General features: G+C 30.4%; 2 protein-coding genes across 6 annotated transcripts; one reads left to right on the forward strand and one right to left on the reverse strand.

Annotated features, from left to right (window-relative positions):
• Positions 1 to 38: 38 nt before the first annotated feature.
• Positions 39 to 5,578, forward strand: LOC132950078 (proton-coupled zinc antiporter SLC30A9, mitochondrial). 2 transcript variants are annotated; one of them, XM_061021297.1, is made up of 3 exons: positions 39 to 367; positions 1,217 to 1,307; positions 3,226 to 5,578. In XM_061021297.1, the coding sequence occupies exon 3, from the start codon at positions 3,233 to 3,235 to the stop codon at positions 4,874 to 4,876; it is 1,644 nt and encodes a 547-aa protein (XP_060877280.1). In that variant the 5' UTR covers positions 39 to 367; positions 1,217 to 1,307; positions 3,226 to 3,232; the 3' UTR covers positions 4,877 to 5,578. The 2 variants fall into 2 exon arrangements, with proteins under 2 accessions (XP_060877280.1, XP_060877281.1); XM_061021298.1 differs by having other exon boundaries at positions 1,217 to 1,298.
• A 4,404-nt stretch (positions 5,579 to 9,982) lies between these two features.
• LOC132951036 (facilitated trehalose transporter Tret1-2 homolog) lies at positions 9,983 to 20,826 on the reverse strand. 4 transcript variants are annotated; one of them, XM_061022719.1, is made up of 4 exons: positions 20,617 to 20,824; positions 12,374 to 12,518; positions 11,573 to 11,687; positions 9,983 to 11,432 (listed from the first exon to the last, which is right to left on the reverse strand). In XM_061022719.1, exons 2-4 carry the CDS (start codon positions 12,473 to 12,475, stop codon positions 10,159 to 10,161), a joined length of 1,491 nt encoding a protein of 496 aa, XP_060878702.1. In that variant the 5' UTR covers positions 12,476 to 12,518; positions 20,617 to 20,824; the 3' UTR covers positions 9,983 to 10,158. The 4 variants fall into 4 exon arrangements, with proteins under 4 accessions (XP_060878702.1, XP_060878705.1, XP_060878703.1 ...); XM_061022722.1 differs by lacking the exon at positions 12,374 to 12,518 and having other exon boundaries at positions 11,578 to 11,687; positions 20,617 to 20,826; XM_061022720.1 differs by lacking the exon at positions 12,374 to 12,518 and having other exon boundaries at positions 20,617 to 20,825.
• Between the last annotated feature and the right edge of the window lie 79 nt (positions 20,827 to 20,905).

Raw genomic sequence — 20,905 nt, forward strand, 5'->3', positions numbered from 1 at the left:
ATAACAATAATATTTTTATTTTTTATTATCATCACACTATCGTAGAGCAATGAATAATTGAGTATTTGAGACCGAGTTCAGACTGTTCAGAGTATTGACTATTGAGCGAGAAAACTGAAAAGTGAAATGTAAGACATTTGCTCAATACGTACGCTAATTGCAGTTTAGTATTAATCGTTTCGTTTCGAAATTATTATAATATAATAATACGGCGGTCAGCCAAGTACCAATTGTTGGCCGTCATAATGTTTACTAGTGCGAAGGTCGATGGTATTTGTTCTACAAAACTATACATTTGGCATATTTAGTAGACAAAGAAGACGAGAGAATCTTGAGACTATGATAACTTAGCTTATCATACATATTGGTAAGTAAATCATAATATATAATATTAAATAATACATAATATTATTTTTCGTATTTGTGTGACCATCTTGTACCTAATACTGTATCAATTAACTACCTCAGATAGTCTTTTTGACGATCTAGAAGAACCAAATAAGCTTTAGAAGTGTTTAGTTACCTACATAATTCTCTAATCTTTTTAGTAATATACTAACATAGGTAGTACCCATTTATTTTCTACAGGCACATCACACATTAGTATATTACTAGCAAAAATTTGATTTATTTGTTAATTTAGAAATATATCAGAATTTTAACTAGATAAATGTACAAAAATATTTACCTCACAATTCAGTACTATACTTCTCTACTTCTCTTGTACCTACAACTTTTATAATTTAATTAAAGTACCTATAAAAATTGATCTTGTCATCCATATATGATTAATACCAACTGTAAATTATAATTATTATGTCATACATTTTAGAATGTTTTTTATTTATTAACCTAGTTTAAAAGTTCTTGTTATTATTCTCATTCAAAATGTATAATATATTTAATTTATTCTTTGAAGCATTATTTTATATTATCTACCTACCTATTTCTAATCAAAAGTTATTCACACTTATATTTAATTTTTTACTACTAAATTCATTATTTTAATCATATTTGGCTTGGTGCTAGTCACACATTAGTAACAATTTAACCTGCTAACTATATTTATATTCCAAACTGTTGATTTTATTATTTGAATCCAATACAAAACCCATAACATTTTTTTTCTAAAAACTTTTTGTACCTACATTAAGAATTTTACTACATCTATTACTTATTAATATTATTACACAATTTAATACATACTTTTTTGTAGATTATCTCCTTGGAGCAATATTGGTCTACATTGGAAATCTGGAACAACGTCTATCAAAAATTATATTTTGTTACTAAAATCGGTAAATTAGGTATAAAAAATAATTTTTTTTTTTGTACACTTACTTAACATACATTGTACCTATATAATAGCTGTATAGAAATATATAATCCGAAAGCTTGTTCAAATTTTCAGTACTTCCGGCTTATCTAGACTATCGTAATATTTCCAAGATTACCTATTATCGAGTACGGTCATTTATTAAATAACAAAGTTTATATTTGTATTATATTTTTGACCTTTAATTAACCAGATAAAAAATGCTAATATAAACATTCAGTGAAATTTTCAAGTATCTACAGTCATATGTTATTACAACAAAATAAGAAAAACATTACATGAGAAATCGAGTAAATATCAAATGTTGTAAAAATATGAATTTCAAACGCTCATAAAAATTTAATTTGACTTTCTTGTAGACATTTTTTTCTTGATAAAGGTAGACAAACTTATGGATAATCTTGGTTTACATTTTAAAATCTTAAATTTAAAAAGAAAAATTTTTATGAATTCTCAACTCAAAATAATTTGCTAATTTTTTTGATTTTTCCGTATTTTGTCGAGATTTGAACTTAAAATGCTTATAAATAAAAACTGTGACCAAGGATTTTTAATATTTTTCAAACATCATAGCAATAATATAGTAGAAGCCTTGTATTAAATTTTCAATCTTTTTTCCCAACAAATAAAGTTTTATTGACATCCATATAAAAAAATACTAATAAAATTGGAAACTGAAAATGTTCCTAAACAGTTCAAAACAAATTAAAATATTTTTAAAATTTTATTGTGTATAGAAAATGCAAAAATAAACAACCAGTGAAAATTTCATGTATATACGTTCATTTATTTTAGAGTTACACCAAAAACCAAAATCGATTTTCTCAAAAACAGATTCTGCGTAAAAATTCCCATTTTTTCTTTTGTTTTTCACAGCGCTTTTGAAAACTACTGGGAAATTTTTACTTTTAACTCCCAAAAGTACCAACTAGATTCACTTTCCTATCAGAAAAGATACTGTTGAAGAAATCTAATCATTTTTACTGTCCTAAAAAGTGATTACAGATACAAAAATAAAAAAACACAGATCATTATAAAATCAATACATTCATCGTTCAACTCAGAATCTAAAATATTTTAGAAATTTCAAACAAAAATTAAATAATTTAAACCAAAAAAAAAAAAAAATAATTCAGTTACTAATTTTTAATATCCATTAGACTTCTATAAAATGGATGGTTTGCAAAGTTTTGTCGCCAAACAAATTCAGTTGTATAGGAATCCAGATGATGGCAAGCTGTTCCCTTCTGTTTTTTGTTTCACCATTTTGCTGATCCCCAAAGGTGTTCAATTTTTTGGGTGTGTGCTCCTGTGGTTAGGTCTTATGTATGTAGAAATAAATACCAACATAAATTGTTAATGGTCTGATGACATGATACAGATTACAATGCGGGAATGTACATTTATAAATAGATTCCTATACGGAGGTAGTCGAGATAAACAAGATGATTCTAACAGGTAATCTTGGATATATTTGGGTATTCAAGATAGCACGTAAGTACCGAATTTTCAAATTAATATTGTCAACATTTAAGCTATACCTAATAATAATTGAAAAATAGATTCTGATTTTAATTGCATCTTTGTATACAAATTTGTTTAAAATAATTGAAGAGAATTTTAAATTAACTTAAAACAATAAAGTTAGGTAAAAACCCAATTTTCCTAAAATTCTTAGCTAATATTTAATTTGTTGAATGTAATTTCAATGTGTATATAAGGTAGTCCGAGATATTTTTCTAATTATCCCATTTATTTAATATAAGAAAATGGAAACAAACTGTCCCACTTTATATCCTTACAAAAATATATTTATATATTACATTAATATTTATAAATACACTGTTCTGGTCTGGAATATATTTTTATTTTATTATTTTTAATTGTAGAAATAAAATGACGCTGTTCTACAAAAATCTTGGAGTGCCTTGCAAATGCATCATATCATCAATGAAAAGTGATGGTATACTAATTCGCAAGTTATCGCGATATGTTTCTCGATACCAACCGCATGAGATTTCTATTGCAAAAAACCAATTATGGCCAATTCGATGTTTTTCTTCCATTAATGATGATAGTAATGATGATATAAAAGCAAAACCAGAAGAAAAAGATCCATTAATGAAAAGTGTTCCAGTTAAAAAGGTGTTGGATAAAGTCAGCTTTGAAAAAAATGTTGATAAAGTCCAAAGACCTGAAAAATCTGTTGATCGAAATTATATTACTGCTCGGCGAGCAATGACTGAGTTCATGTTGAAATCAACTGATCTAGAAGGCCTTAAAACTATCAAACGGCGATCTCCATTTGATGATGAGCCTCCTATAAATGTTTATTGGCGAAAAGATGTTGTAGCCAAAGCATCTGAAGTTTGGGGGTCTCAAGAAGGTTTAGTGACTCAACTAATTAAGAGAGAAATTGAGAGAAAAAAAAAACAACAAACAATGTTTACAATTAAAGCTCATAGAAGAAGTAACCGTCGACAGACCTTAAATAAAAATGATCTCAAAACACAAAAATCATCAGGACTATTTGGTGACTCTGGTCGTGTTGTCTTGACAGCTGTTTTCATAAATGGTATGAATACGATTTTCAAAGGTCTGGCTTGGTCTTATACTGGAAGTCACAGCATGTTCTCGGAATGTATACATTCAATGGCTGATACAATTAATCAAGTCATTCTTGCATTTGGTATTTATAAATCTGTCCAAATAGCAGATTCATATCACCCGTATGGGTATTCAAATATGAAATATGTTGCTTCTTTAATATCTGGAGTAGGAATCTTTTGTATTGGCTCTGGACTTTCAATTTATCATGGTGTAACAGGACTTATTCATGCTGAACCATTAGATTCTCTATTTTGGGCATATTTTGTACTTGGAGGCTCATTTATATCTGAAGGAGCAACATTAGCAGTTGCTATCAATAACATAAAAAAATGTTCCAAAGAAGCAAAGATTTCTTTCTTACAATATGTGTTACGAGGTCATGATCCTACTGTCAATGTTGTGTTATTAGAAGATTGTGCTGCTGTATTATCTATTGGAGTTGCTGCTGTATGTATGTCATTAACTTCATACTTGAATACTCCTATACCAGATGCTGTTGGATCATTACTCGTTGGTGGCATTTTGGGCACAGTTGCTTCCTTCATTATTTACACAAACACATCAGCTATAGTTGGCCGTTCCATTAGTCTAACATATTTAAACAAAATCAATGCTGAATTGGAGTCCGATGTTATGATAAGGGCTATACACGATGTCAAAGGCATTGATATGGGAAACAGTTTGATTAGATATAAGGCTGAGTTGGATTTCGATGGAAGAGAACTGGCTAAACAATACCTAGATAGACTTGATCCTGAAGCATTGATGGCTGAAGTGAGTGCAATTGAAAATGCAGATTGTGCTGAGGCATTCTTATTGAAACACAGTGAAAATATAATCGATATGATAGGTGGAGAGATCGATAGAATTGAATGGCAACTAAGGTCCAAATTTCCAGAAATAAGGCACTGTGACTTAGAAATACTTTAGATATTTCCTTTCTCTTATTTAATTAATACACTATCCACATAAATTCAACTGCTGACTGCTGAAGCTTATGATCAAATAGGTTTTTGCATAACATGGAAAAATATGATCTTGTTTTACATGTTCATTTTAAACTTATTATTAGTTGTTATAATAAACTTAAATGTATGCAATATAATTTCGCTAACTTATATACAATATAAATGTATGTACCTATGTACTTTTTTTATGAGTTAGTGTTTATTACACACCCAATTGTTAAATATGAGAGCTGAGAGAAAATTATTTATATTAAAAATAAAATAAGATGATTAAACCGAAGTTAAAAGAATGATATTGGTAATTTATGGGTGTTAAATATGGAGAAATTAAGTCAGTGTCAAAAGCAAAATGATTTTACAAATAATTAATTCTTTAAATTGAATATTGTTAGTAAACAACTTCTAATGTGTATCATTCTGCATCTAAACTGTGATTGCTTGTATAGCTATAATATAAATGTTAACATATTTTAACTAAGACTTTTCATTTTAATTAAACCCTATTATATAATATAATAAAATAAAATGTATTTACACAGTAATGTGTACCTATTTTATGTATATTAACTTTATTTATCTTAATATTAGAACTTTTTATTTATAGTTTATATTAAATATTACAAAACAAAATATACTACATAATAGATTAAATGTGTTTTATTTTATACTATTAAATAAAAATTACTTAGCATATCAAATATTCTATTTTGACACCCCCCTAATGTCAGCAACTGCAAGTACAATTCGACAATTTTCTTCAACAGTCCAATATTTTCTGATAAGAAAGTGAATATAGTTGGTTGGTACTTTGAGGGGGTCAAAAGTAAAAAATTCCAAAAAGTATTCAAATCGCTGTGAAAAACAAAAGAAAAATTAGGGAAAACGGGAATTTTTACGGAAAATCGGTATTTGACAAATAAACGTAGATATATGAAATTTTTCCTAGTTGTTTAATGTTTATATTAGCATTTTTTACACGATAACATTTTCAGTTTCAGTTTTATTTAGTTTTTTTTTCTATGAATTAAAAATAAGTATTTTATGTTCAAATTTGGATGGAACTACATATTAAATAACCAAGAATAACGATTTTAGTTATTTTGTTGTAATTTTATAATATTAATTCAACTTATCGGCTACCTATACCGTATTAAGAATAAGTAATAACAATATAAATCTACACTAACAAACCGTCACAGCTCAGAATCGTTTTTCGTATACAATGATATTAATATATTATTATACAGTCGAGTCTCAATAACTCGAATTTTTTTTCTGTCCCTAGGAAATTCCTATACACTCAATGCAATGTTCTGTAACTAGAAAAATACATAAGTCGAATTAATTTCTATCTCCCTTGACATTCGAGTTATCGAGACTCGACTGTATATTTATATCATTGAATTCAAATTTAATACCTACCATTATAAAGTAACCCACTTGTAACCTAATTTACAGCAGAGCGACATTCACATACCTACCTTTTTTTAAATTACAACACTCAGTTTTAATTTTATCTTTGAAAGCAGAATATTTAGATACATAAAAGTCGAATTTTGGAGTTAGGTTAGGTTAGTTGCCTAGTTACTAACCTAAAACCTTACCTTATTAGTTATTAATTAAAAATGTATGTTGTAGTTATAGCTTAGGTTAGTAGTGTAGGTTTCTAACTTAACCTATTTTAATCATGTTCTTAAATGTATTGTATATTTATTAAGAAAGTATTATGCATTTATGTTCTTAAAATATCATTATATATGCATTACAAACTAATTCCCCAATATATGATAAATAAAAATAATATTTTTTGATTCAGTAGAATATGAATCAAATTTTTTTCTAGGTCAGCATTAAAATGAATGAATAGAAAAAAAAATATGCAATTTCATAACTGTTTGATCCCTATAATTATTACTATAGGAAAATTTAATTATTATAATATTAAGTACCTACCTATACAGTCGGCAGGTTTGAGATTTATCCTTGAAAGTCAGCAATATAGACTCCAAACCCCCTAAAAATAAACTCTAGGATCGCCCGTGATCCACCATCAGTGTTGGGAATTATCTAGATAAGATATTTTGAAATAAATTATCTTTTAAAGTATCTAAATAATTATGTTACGAATTATCTAATGTTTAGCTTAGATAAAAAATGGGCTTATCTAGATAAATATTATAGTGCCCCTACAAAATTATAAAACCAATACTAAAATTCTAATATAATATAAATTATTTATAAAATTAGAAGAATAATTATTTCTTGTTATTATTGCCAACGACAATATTACGATAATACGAGAACCTGCATACGAATTGCGTCCCGTGGCAAAAATTCCTTCCGAATTGCGTCTCGGGGTTTTTGGGGGTCATACTAATTGCGCCCCGATTTTTTTTTAACTTTTATAGGTACCAATATTGAGTATTGTATATTATAAAAACTAAACAATATTTCCCTTCCCATTTGTATACAGACTTAGGACTGTCTGTAGTAATAGTTACTGCTACAGGTATGTTAAAAATATTGTTTTTGTATTTTGTCATAAAATTGTAACTGTATAAAAAATATTATTGTTATTGGTGAAAAATATATTGTTTTTTTTTTTTTTTGAAATTTTAATTTTATTAAAATATTATAGTACCGGTAAAAATTTAAAAGATAACTTTTTTATGAATTCATACCTATTAGTATACTAATTTTTTTTAATTGAAAATCAGCCATTACTCGTTTTAAAAATTGTTCTTTATTAATTATCGAGGTTGTGCGGTTGTTTAAGTGAATGCTACGTTGTTTTACATAAATATCAGTTTGTAACCTCTTCATAGTATCGATAAATTGAAAAATGTGAGGATGTGCATTATAAAACATCGCGTTGAGCTTAGAATGAAAAGCTTCACAACTATTTGTAGTTATCATAGTAGTAGCCGAGTATTCTGCCCATATATACCAATAATTTCGCCTTTTAAGATATCACAGGTAATGGGGACGCAATTCAGACATGCTCAAGAAAAACCCGGGACGCAATTAGTATTATAACTTTTTATACCTTTTTATTCGGGACAAGCAGCGCACTATACAACTAGCCATAATAAGCATATTAAAATTAATTAGTTATAGGTTTATTACCATTTATTTAAAAATAAATTAAAATTAACTTCGTAGAACTGTATTTTAAAGGCTCAATTCGTTGTTATTATAAATGTATTGTTGTATTTATCTGTATATCTAGATAAATTACATTTATGTTATCTTTATTTTTATCTAGATGATGTTTTATTAAAATTATCTTATCTTATCTAGATATTTTTTTAGTTATCTATTCCCAACCCTGTCCACCACCCACGAGAGAACAGGCCATTTCTGTGCATAATAATATATCGTAGGTGTTCCCCTCTTCAGATGACCTGACGATAGTCTGCTGCGAGGTGGGGATGCTCAGCGTAGGCCGCCCGTTCTTTCATGGGATAGTCGGATAGATTATAGTATCTAACCTTTAATAATAGAGTGAATGCTAGTGAATTGACCTAGCTATATCATCAAACTTCAAGGTAAGAATATTATTATCTGTGTTTTCACTTGGGTTATTTACAATACATTCATTTTTAAACAGTAGGTATGAGTATGTAAAATACTATAAAATTGTTTATTAAGTACTCGCCTAGAAATTAAAATATCGTAAAAAACACAGGTAATTTTCTTACCAGTGGTGTAAGTATGGGAATGCGGATGCACTAGCGCCTAGGATCAGGGCTTAAATTAAAAATAATAGTACTGTTTACCGTTATATGGATATTAAACGTTATGATCAAATGACTGTTTAACGTTAGAAAGAATTCAAACGTTATTAAATTCGTGCGTTTAAACGTTATAAAAATGTTAATGTTATTCAACTTAAGTGTATAAACGTTTTACAAATTTAAACGTTATTAAGCGTTTGGCGTTATCTGATGGATATAGCTTGTTTCTTACACAAAACCGAGTGATTGAAAAATAAAATATTACAAAAACAACCATAATATATATTTCACTGATAGTTATAATTTTATGAATATTTATTTTTTTCAGGCAATTATATGTTTCAATTGTTTATCGTTTCTGTTTCGTTATCCGTTATCCGTTTTCAATCGTTTATCGTTTACAGATATGTTATCCGTTATCGATTTCAATCGTTTTTTGAATTGTTTAACGTTATATTCATAACGTTATAAAAACGTTTTTTTTTGTCATTAGAAAAAAATTATTTTTAGTTTGAAATTCGAAAAAAAAGTAATTTGAGTTGAATCTAGATTGTACTTTTTAGAGGTAAAAATTGAAAATTCTCCGGAACTAAAAAACTCTAATATCCATAAATACTTTATATTTTCATAAATTGTTTATTTTATCATTTTCCATCGATGATATAATTTTCAATTTCTATATTATAAATACTATAGAAGAATAGAACGCTCACTGGCCCGTATTTATACGTGACGCGAAATATTGACGAAAAATGGATGAGGCTGTTATGGAGCGCTGTCGTCGCCCATAAGAAACTATACGATTTAGATAGGTAGATAAATCTTAAATTAGATTTAAGAAGAAAAATTTTCATGAACTTCCTACTCAAAATAATTTTCAAATGTTTGTTCATTTTACGTATTTTTTCAAAATTTAAACTTTAAATGCTTTTTAAAAATTATTTGAATCTCATTATTGAGAAACCTGCCGAATGCACCAACCAGATTCATTATTTCCTATTAAACAAGCGATACTGTTAAAGAAAATTGAAGAAGTGTTACTGCCCCAAACGGTGAACACATCGCTGTGAAATCAGTACATTCAACGCTCCGCTCAGAATCTAAAATTAAAGTTTTTTAATTTTTGCTATATGACGGAATAAGTTCCGTCGATGAAGGTTTATGTAGGTATCCATTTCACGAAATATAATCCATATTGAGTAATTAGGTACATGAAGTTGAAAAACCGCAGCTCCATTTCGTGAAATGTATGCAAACGTTGTCCATTTCATGAAACGTACCTACTGTAACGCGATATAGATGGGACATATAGATGAACAAATGCACATTAATATATATTACTTAGGTATTATAATTATATTATAATTTATATTCAATATTAATCGTCACGAACGTAAAAAAGAAAAAAAGAAATCACATAATATTATATTTATAACGATAATATAATGAAAAATGAGATCCTCGAAAATCAAAATATTATAATATATGTACACCCATCGTGCACCGTTCAAATGACCTCGTCCGCGATGCTAAAGCTCCCCTTACGATAACTTTCGCCGTCACAACCGCTGACCGACTTCTTCCGCAGGAATTCGTCGCTGATCTGCTTGATGGTCTTGCCCCGAGTGTCCGGTACGATCACCGCAACGAACACGAGCGTAAGCAGCGCCAGCGCCCCGTACACCGCGAACACGCCCGGGCCCAACGATATGCGCAGGTACGGGTACGACTTGATGGCGACGAAGTTGAACACGGACGACATGCACGCGACGATCGAACCAGCCACACCTGCCACGTCGGTGGGGAATACTTCGCCGAGCATGGCGTACGGAATGGGCCGCAGTCCCAGCCCGTTCATGGTCATGTTGAGCAGCACACAACTGATGACCACCACGTTGGTGACGAACGCGTCGCCGCCATCGTAGAATTGCAGGAACAAGGCCAGCAGCACCATGGAGGCGGCGTAGCCGGCGCACGACACGTACGACAGCTGTTTGAAACCGGACCGGGTGAGGAGCACGGACAGCACGACCATGGCTGCCAGGTTGGTGAACCCCGCAAGCAGCGTCACCACGTAGTTGTTGACGGTCACGCCGAGACCACCCAGCAGTTGGATCATGTACGCGGTCAGTACGAACGAACCACACGCTTGCTGAAAGAACAGGAACGTCGTCATTATCGCCATCGGCTTGTAGACGTCCGGCTCGGCCAGCCTGTCCACGATCCGGGACCGGATGCGCACGGCGGCGGCTGTGTCTCCGTCTAGTGACATGGCCCGGGACGTTTGTAGTATGGGCTGGGCAATGCGCAACACCCGCTGAGAGAACTCTGCGTCACCGCGGCGGCCCTGTCCGAACAGCCACGGCGGGCTCTCGGGAATGAGCAAGCCGATGAATATGAACGCGGCGAACGACACGAAAGCCGCCACGTAAGCGACCACGTACGCGGGCATTAGCGTGCCCAGCAGGTACGTGAGGAACATGCCGAAGTTGAGCATGATGGACGTCATTATCGTGAAGCACCCGCGCAGCCCGGTGTAGTTGACCGTGATGCACTCGGCCGCGTACACCGTGGCCGGGGTCGTAGACAGGCCCACTGACATGCCCACTAGCAGTTGGCCCGCGTACAGCACGTACAGGTTGACAGGTTGCCTGGACAACATCAACCAGCCAAGGCAAGACGGTAGGTTGGTCACCATCAGCGCCGTCTTCCGGCCGAGTTTGTCGATTAGCGGCCCGCTCAAAAGGCAACCGATAGGCATCATCGTGGACGGTAAACTAGCTGTACCGAAAACAAACAAGATCGTGTGTTATATTCAGCAATACCGATCGGTGATTGCGATTGCATTTTTGAGCGTATTGTTATATTATGGTACACAATGTACCTACAGTAAAATTATTTAAAAAAATTAAAATAAATACCAAACCATGATTGTTCATCAACTGTTAATGGCAATTGATCTAAAACAATGGCAGAATATCCAAAACTCATGCCCGGCGCCAAACATGGCATTGTTACTACCAGTGCCAGCCATAACTGAAACAAAACAATAAATTGGAAATAAATAAAAATATGTACTTTACTAAATTAAACAATGTGTAATATTATTAATGGTATTACACTATAATATATACCAGTGTCATAGTGAGTTGTGAGTATAAACTAAGTATACCTACTATATAATTCAATTCGAAATAAATAGGTTTTTAACACGATGAGAGAAATTTGGTAGTTATAAATTAAAATCGCAAAACATATTTAAATATAATACATCAAATAAATCATATTGAAGATAGGTACCAACAGGGCCGGATTGGTATGTATCGGCCCATCGAAATTTACACTTCTAAGCGGCCCATTTACATATTCACTGGCTCAAAATTACGTCTAAAATTATTATTAGCTATTATAGGCGGCCAATCGTATTTAAAACATGAATTTATTTTCACTCAATCACTCATACGACTGGCCCAAACTTTAAGCGGCCCACCGAGATTTTCTCGGTAGCTCGCCTAACCAATCCGGCCCTGGGTACCAATAACAACTAATATTGGTACCTTCAATTATGATTAAATGTATTTATATTTAACGTGAATAAAAAATTAAAGTTTATAGTACGCCTAATTAGGTATTTAATAATTAAATAAATAATGGGTAAGGGGTAGTGGGTGTTTGTTTATTTTATAAAAAAATAATTTAATCCATCATTTTACTATACTAACCACTCGGCTTATTTTACTCGTATAATGCAAATGGTGTGGTTTACTGGAGTAATTTTTGTACACATGACTAGTTATTAAGTTGGTTTTTTCATTTGACTCCATGTAATTTGATGTTAGATTCTATTTGAAAGAGTCAGAGAAATATCTGAAAATATAATATACTTTTGTTAACAAACTACAATTAGTATAGGACTGTAAGTACATTTGTATTTTGTACACACATAATACAATATAGGTACATGCATACGATGTATAGTTATTTATACCACAATACAATATATAATATAGGTAATATACAGCTACAAATTACAATAGCTATTGCCTATTTAGTGTTAGATACCTACTATGGTCTAAGTAATAAGAAAAATAATAATTAAAAAAATGGTTTTCAAGTTCCTACACGGCTGAAAGATATTTTTACTATTTTTTTTTTTTAAGACAATATTATCAGTTTGATTACATATAAATAATGTATGTGTTCAATTTTAGTGCAATGATAAATCATTGCATACAAAAGACGGTCTGTCAGCGTATACTACTAAGTATAGCAAAGTAGGTATATTTTACGATAATATATATTTATATAGTAATTATATATTGTATAGTAATTATTTTTTTGCCACGCCTGCATTGAAAGTTTAGTTTTCATCACTTTTCGATGACGGTTGAAACGTATGAATAAGTATGTATGTGTTTTATGATGGAAAAATAACTTTATTTATTAAATGGTAATATAAACATTTAGTGAAAATTTCAAGTATTTTAAGTCATTCGTTTTTGAATTACAACCAAATACGAAAATCAATTTTGTCAAAAACTGGTTTTGAGCAAAAATGTCAGTTCCTCCCTACTTTTTTTTTTGTTTTTAATCAGAAAAGTACTGGGAATTTTCACTAGTAGGTACCAAAAGTATACCAACTCGATTCACTCTCCTACCAGAGAAGATATTGAAGTTGAAAATCCAGGTATTTTTACTGTTCTAAAAGGTGATAACTGACACAAAAAAAAAAACATACCATTCCGTTTAGAATCTAAAATAAAATTGATAATAGATGTGATTGGGTATAATTTTATGAATTATAATTTATGGGTTGTTTTCATCTACGTCCAACACCAATGGATTTAATACTGCGAAAGCTTTTAGAGCACTGAGCAAGAGGACTTGAGAACTGAATTAAACGTAACCCAAATAAAGTAATAATAATAAGTGATCATATAAGTTATAACTACGTCTTATAAATTATGAATATTGATAATAAAATAATGATTACATAACAGTGGATATAACACTATAATACAGTTAAAATATTTAAAGTTAACAATGAACATAATTATGAGTAATTAAACTTAATAATATATTTAAAACGAGTTTATAATGTTATTAATCGTAAATATACAAAGTATTAACTAATAACTATTAACTATTAAGTATGTATATAAATTATAGAGGTAGGTCATAGGTAATTGTGTAGGGTACTATCATCGCTGGTAGCTGAAATAATCATAATCTTTTAAATAATAAGTTCACAAGAAGTCAACATTTTATGACTGGTACGCATAATTTATTCTAGATTTTTTGCGATTGTATAATGCCAATATGCTTACTACAATAATGCCATAAACCATAATGGTAATATAATAAAGCTTTGGTTTCCTCCAAATTGCATGATAATTTTATATTTTTCTCTAGTTTGTTTTAAATTTTAATATTTTAGAATATGATTTTATGAGTTTCGTCACTTAGAATCATCGTCAATCTTGCTCAGGTCGGTCATTCAGTGTTGAGACTTTATCTAGATAAAAAATAACTCATCAATAGATAACTATTGTGCACGATTATAAAGAATAAAATCGTGGTATTGTGATATTTATCTGTTGGTTATCTTAGATGACACATTTCCTTATCTAGATAAATCTATGTGTGTCGATGTAATGCTTAGGATGATGCTACCCATGCATTATCCGTCTTACACACGTACGACATAGCAAATTTTCGTTCACTGGTTTTAATAGTGTGCTGTTAGTTTTGATATTACAGTGATTTGACCTATTATCTATTTAGATAGAAAATAAAATTATCTGTGCTTAAGCGTTGGCTTTTACTCGATATTTTAATTTTCAAGTGAGATATGAGCATTTTTAATTTTTGATATTTTACCTACCCATATCTTGCTTGAAAATGAAAATTTCGAAAAATCGGCAACACTTAAGCACAGATAATGTTTTTACCTAAAAGTTTTATAATATGTCAAATTCACTCTAGTATCAATACTAACAGTACACTATTGAAACTAGTGAACGACAATTTGCTATGTCGTGCGCGTGTGTAAGACGGAGACAACAAATGTATGGATAGCGTCCTCTTAAGCAGTTCCGGCAGCGTCATCGGCAGATAATATGCTTTTATGCGTAATAATAATATAATATAATAATACACAGAAAACTTATTCCAATCAAAAGTGAACCGATAGTTATCGAGTTTACTTTACACAAAAAATGCGCTTACAGCTTTGTAATATATATTAGTATATAATATAAAAAAATGAATGTTTGTCCGTGTGTCCTTATTATGCATTTCCAAACAGCTGGACCGATTATGATGACATTTTTTGTGTGTTTTAGTGGTTCCCAGGATGATTTAGCTTCACAATTATTGGACCAGGTGGGTCCAACCGGGGAAGGAACTCAAACAGGGTTGCTTAGATCTACGATGGACATTTTTGTTTATAAATGGTTGCTTTTGGTATTATATGACAAATAATTAGTAGAAATTAGTATTTATTTATCGTTGGTTGCCATTGGTTAATCGGGCAGATCAGGTACAACTGCTTGTATCAAATCGAATTTTCGAACATTGTCTACCGAAGAGGCTGCGTTTTGTCCGCGATCCGACGTAGACACGCGTAGTCGGATTGCCTATCAGGTTGGCTAAGTTGCACTTACTGCATCGAGTTACACCCAAAAAGAATTCAACAATCATAATATTTTAAGAGTTGCCATTTTTTTTACGGGCAACGAACTGCGCGGGAATAGCTAGTAATTTATAAAAATGACACGACCGATTTTGACGAAAATATTAATTTATTTCAGAGATATCGGGAGAGTTTAGAGAATGGTTTGAACCACGTTTGAAAATATACAAAACTCAGCTATTTGCTATTTTATCCATCCAATCCATCATATAGGTGATAAGCTCATCTTGGTTGAATTTTATTAGTTCACAAAGTGAGGTACCTACACCGACTCCGATTTGCCCGTGAGCTGAGATCGGTATACCAACGATGAGAACAATAATTATTTCAAACAAGATACACCTGTATAATAACACCGTATAGGTATTTTATATGTTATATACGTGTAATATGTATACAATTGTGAGACGTTGTGGATTTAAAGGTTATGTTAAATGAATATTTGCATGACTATACTCACCAGTCCTCCACGAGCTCAGTCTTTCGACGCTAGCCGACAGAGGAGTTGTCAGTAACTTGAACTTTCTCAAGAACCTCATTGACGGCTCTGCCGACGCTCCTACACTCCTTTCCCTGATCAACTTTTGCGTCCCTCCGCGTCGAACCCTTTTGCTATCCCTATGCACGCCCACCAACTACAGCTCAAACAATCCGATTCACCGCATTATGCGCCTTGCTAACGTCCACTCGTCGCTTTCACACGAACTTAAGCACCTGGTCCCGTTCCACTTCCGCTGATTTGTGCTATTTGTATGTGAGATCTAACTTTTATTTTGTGTACTTCGGGCCACGCCCGTATTTAATAAAAATAAATAAATAAATAAATATGTATACGGTACATACGTATCTACTTATTAGTGTTTACTATATTTATATACATATTATACATATAGGTATAAATATACGAGTATATCAATATTTTTCATATTTAAAAACGTAAAATTATAAGAATAATAACATAAATAAAATATTATTATTGTTATACGTACCCATATGAAAATAAATATAAATGCTTCAATAATTTAACTACCTATCTATATCTGCCTCACCTTATGAATATGGTATAGGCACGTGTATATAAATTCAGATGGTGGTAGGTAATTAAAATGTAATCATTTCTTTTTTTTTAAGATAAATAATAGGTTCTATCTAGCCACTAGGTACATAGTGCATAACTAATAACATCAATATACTTGTATGGCTATATACAATTAATGATTATGTTGCTATATTATATTATATATATTAAACAATTTATTGATAAATCAATATTATCTAAGCCTATCTTATAACATTTAATCATTAGGTAAGCATCTATTATACTATTGTTCAAAAAGTAAATAACGACTTAAATCATTTTTTTTTTATTTATACAATTTATTAAACTAGTTTTTTTTTTTTTTATTATTTATAAGGTACCTATATACAATCTGTTCTTTTAGGAACAATAAGAATATGTGATATTTTAAAAAGTTTATAACATGAAAACGTGATGGGAGGAGACACCCAGTGGTTACACTACCCTTGCTTGAATTAAACTAGTTTGATAAATTTGTTTCCTCCATAATACTTATACAAGTTATTGAAACTAGTGTTAGGTACCTGCATATCATCATCATTTTTATAAATTACCTTAAAAAGCTCGTATTCTCAAAATGCAAAATAGGTTTTTGATCTATTCATTAATAAGATCAAACATGATATATTCTTTGTACCGAAAATCCATAAACAGGGTGTATATACTAAATATACATATTGATCAATGTACAATAAATACAACGATCATAAAGGTTATAGTGTTATGTATTTCTTTGTTGTGAATAAAAAAAACTTTTTATTTTTTGATCTTTAAAGCACTTATAGTAGTTAGGTAGCTAATTGTAATGTATGTTAATATAATAGAAAAGTAGCTGAACAGAATTACAGTATACTTTGTAGGTAGTAGGTACTATACCTTCCTGCCTAAGTAAGCACATATCATAATAATGGGTGCAATACGATTGCGCGCGCTAAATTATTTTAACTTCTAAGCAACGTTGCCAAATATATTGGTGCACGGTAAATATTGAAGGAAGAACTTAAGAAAATAGAATTTATGTGTAAGCAATACGAAGGGTACAAAAAAATGAAACGACAGAAAATTTACTTTAAAGTTTTTAGCCATAGTTGGAAATCGGTATCGCGATAATATAATAATATCGGGCTTTGAAATTTACCTTAAAAATATTAAATGTAATTTGTCAACTTTTTTTAATCATTTACTTTTTAATTTATTTATCTATTCGAATATTTAACCATTGTTTATGAATATTTTTTTTTATAAAGTTTTATTTTGTGTTATTTACATATATTTAACGATAAATTATTTTTTATAATAATAAGTATTCTAGTAAATGTATTTAAAAACTTCTTAAATGGATGAATTTGTATCTGTATTTAAATATAAAAATGATTTACGAAATAACTGAAATTTGTCACAAACAATTTGGCAACGTCGCATCACATTTCACGCGCAACGTACGCTTTTGAATGTTCAAAATCATGTTCTTTGTTATTCCGGCACTGCGCGCAATCGTATGCCCAAAAAGGTAAAACGCGCGCAATCCTACTCCACCGATAATAATATACTCAAATTTTTTTTGAAAGAAATTTCATTTGTAAATCTATAATTTGCTTTCAACTTCCTACTAAAACTATTATCATAAATATATTTTACTTGATTTTAGTGTTTACCTTAACAGCTAAAAATTAAAAATATATTGGCATACAAATTATGTAGTAATTACTAATAAGGATTTGATTTTAAATTATAATAGTATGCTGATTCCAATATTATCAATTGTATTTCAACATTCAAGTATGATGTGTTACATAATACATTTTAAATATCAGACATTTGATTGATTAATTAGGAGAATGGCCTTGCAATAATATTATAACAATAATAAAAAACTGTTATCGTTGAGGTTGAATTCTCATTCACGTATGTAACATTGTAACAAAACGTGTTGAGTGTAATTAAAAATAAAAGTAAAAAGGAAGAAATTGATAACAAACTACAATACCTAAAAGTTACTTGTTGGCTTAGACTAAACCGGTTTAAAATTATCCCACATTATCCCGCACCGGGATAATGAACCATGTAAATGATATGGTCCAAACATCCCGGTGCATTATTTTTCACACCGGTTTAGTCTAGCGAATTTCTACATAGACACATTATATGTGGTGCAAATTGTTTATCTCTTATTCTCTTTACCTGGGTGGCTATCCAGGCTAGGGCCTAGGTACTATTGATAATAGCACTAATAGCAGCCATATAGATATAAATACAATACACAATATACTATTACGAACAAAATATAATGTAAATGTAAACTCGGTTCGGCAATACCAGGTAATAAAAAAGTCAATTGAAAATTGTAAATTGCAATCAATTAAATTAAAATATAATTACCTAGATTACTATTATTTTGAAATAACAAAACGAATTGCAGATACATAAAAATTACTTCCACATTGAGAACTTTCATAATTTATTTAATAAAATTAAAAAAAAGAACAAAATACTTTTTGAAGAAGTAGGGCATTCTTATCCTCTAATCGTGGTGTCCTCTAGAGTCAAGATAATGTTAAAAGATTCTTGAAAATAAAAATATGCTTCATCATATAGGTAACTTGAAAATTGAGATTCTGTTTACTTCCTATACCTACATAGTACATATCGAAAAAAACGACTATCTAATAGATACCTACAACCTACATCATTTTAGCATTCCCTATATATTTAAATCTCAATATAGAAACAGTGGCGAGTATCCAGTCCCTAAAATATCCAAATTTTCGTACTACACATATAGTCCCAAATTAGTCAAATCCAAATCATTTCTAGATAAGCACTACTAAGCTGATAATAATAGAAATAGCTACACTCAATAACAGTGAATAATAATAACTATAATACGAGTATAAGACGTAACAACACAAAATATTGTTAACTGTGTGTCTGTGTAGCAGATAATAATTAAAATGTGGTTTGGCAAAAAACCATTCAAATATAAAAAAAAAGTGAAGATATTATAAAATTATACATAATATTATTATAAAGGTTTAATTAGAATAACACACTTTTAAATTTCGTACTACGCGCACACACTGCACTTTTCGTACTACACAAAGTGTGTCGTAGGTACTACACACAATTTTAAGGACGGCTCGATAAAAAATCAGTGTTACTCAAATAATTTAAGGTGAACAACCCCTCATAATACTGTTATACCGACCTATAAAATGTTCTATTTTTCATCTATCAATACCCACCCACCTATATTTAAGGTGTTGCCCGAGCAACTCTTGGACCCTATGTTACACGCCACTGTAAATAGAAATATAGAATAATAATTAATAGACTAGATTTACTTATAGACTATATAAGTGTATACTGTGTACACATAAATACAAATATATAATATTAAAAGTACCTAGATACGATGGAATACCGAAGTACCTATCGAATAACATGTATATACGTATTATAATGTTATCAACATGCAGACAACATAATAAAAAAAAATTGTATAGGTGATACATATAATAAGTAAATAAAAATTTTTAATAATTTAACATTGTAAACAAAATTTGTACATTTTTCATTTTATTATACAAACGGTAAAAATATTAAAGTTTTTTATAATATAGTAAGTAATAAGTACTACCAACACTTAAGTTTTAGATTATTTGAGTCATGACATATTTAAGGTAGGTACACGAGTACGGATTATATATACATAGACCCAATTTATTTATTTGATGAAATATTGACCAATAGTAACAGCGACAATAGACATAGGTTTTGTAATTTTATTATGCGTAGTACAGTTTTATAATATAAATTAATATTCATGTATTTGTTTTTATTTGGTATTATAGGTACCTACCTAAATTATACTATACAAAATATAATTATTATACACATTTATTGTAATCCGGTTCCCATATTAGGAATAACAGCAGCTGTTATACAACTGTTAAACAGCTTATATACAATTATCCGTATACACCTATAGGCTAAAGATACACATTGTATAATACGTATATTAGTATAACATGTATTAGTAATAATTAGTAATCTGTCTCATTTTATCTCAAATACCTATAAGTAAATGTGTTAAAAGAGTATTTCTTATATAAAATAATTAGGTAACACTCAGTAGTTAATACCTACTTATATAGTTTATATGATTTATAAAATTGAAATTAAATAATATTTACCTTGTAAAATAATTGTAATTACCATACTTGATGAAAACCACAAGCTTTTTATTTAACATTTAAGTACATAAAATAAATAATAGTTAAAAACTAAATATCTTGCACTCACATCGACCGTCTAACTAGTACCAGGTAGTACTGCAGACTACGGACTACTGAGACAGTGTCCGAGTGTGTTACACTGTTACTGTGTTATAGCACATGGCAATGGCGTCCAAACAGGCAACTATAGGTCCAGTCATAACGTTTGTTTTGTATAAATTATAAGCAAACAAGTGGGGATTAGTCG

This window comes from Metopolophium dirhodum, chromosome 8, assembly GCF_019925205.1.
Source record: "Metopolophium dirhodum isolate CAU chromosome 8, ASM1992520v1, whole genome shotgun sequence".
In the NCBI taxonomy this organism is placed as follows: domain Eukaryota; kingdom Metazoa; phylum Arthropoda; class Insecta; order Hemiptera; family Aphididae; genus Metopolophium; species Metopolophium dirhodum.

Excerpts from the sequence above, each read along its gene's own strand:
- LOC132950078 (XM_061021297.1), top strand. The coding sequence starts at position 3,233 with ATGACGCTGTTCTACAAAAATCTTGGAGTGCCTTGCAAATGCATCATA.
- LOC132951036 (XM_061022719.1), bottom strand. The coding sequence starts at position 12,475 with ATGGAGTCAAATGAAAAAACCAACTTAATAACTAGTCATGTGTACAAA. Across the intron at positions 11,688-12,373 it reads CGAGTAAAATAAGCCGAGTG|TTATGGCTGGCACTGGTAGT; the intron begins GTTAGTATAGTA and ends GTTTTGTTTCAG. Across the intron at positions 11,433-11,572 it reads TGATGAACAATCATGGTTTG|CTAGTTTACCGTCCACGATG; the intron begins GTATTTATTTTA and ends TTTTCGGTACAG.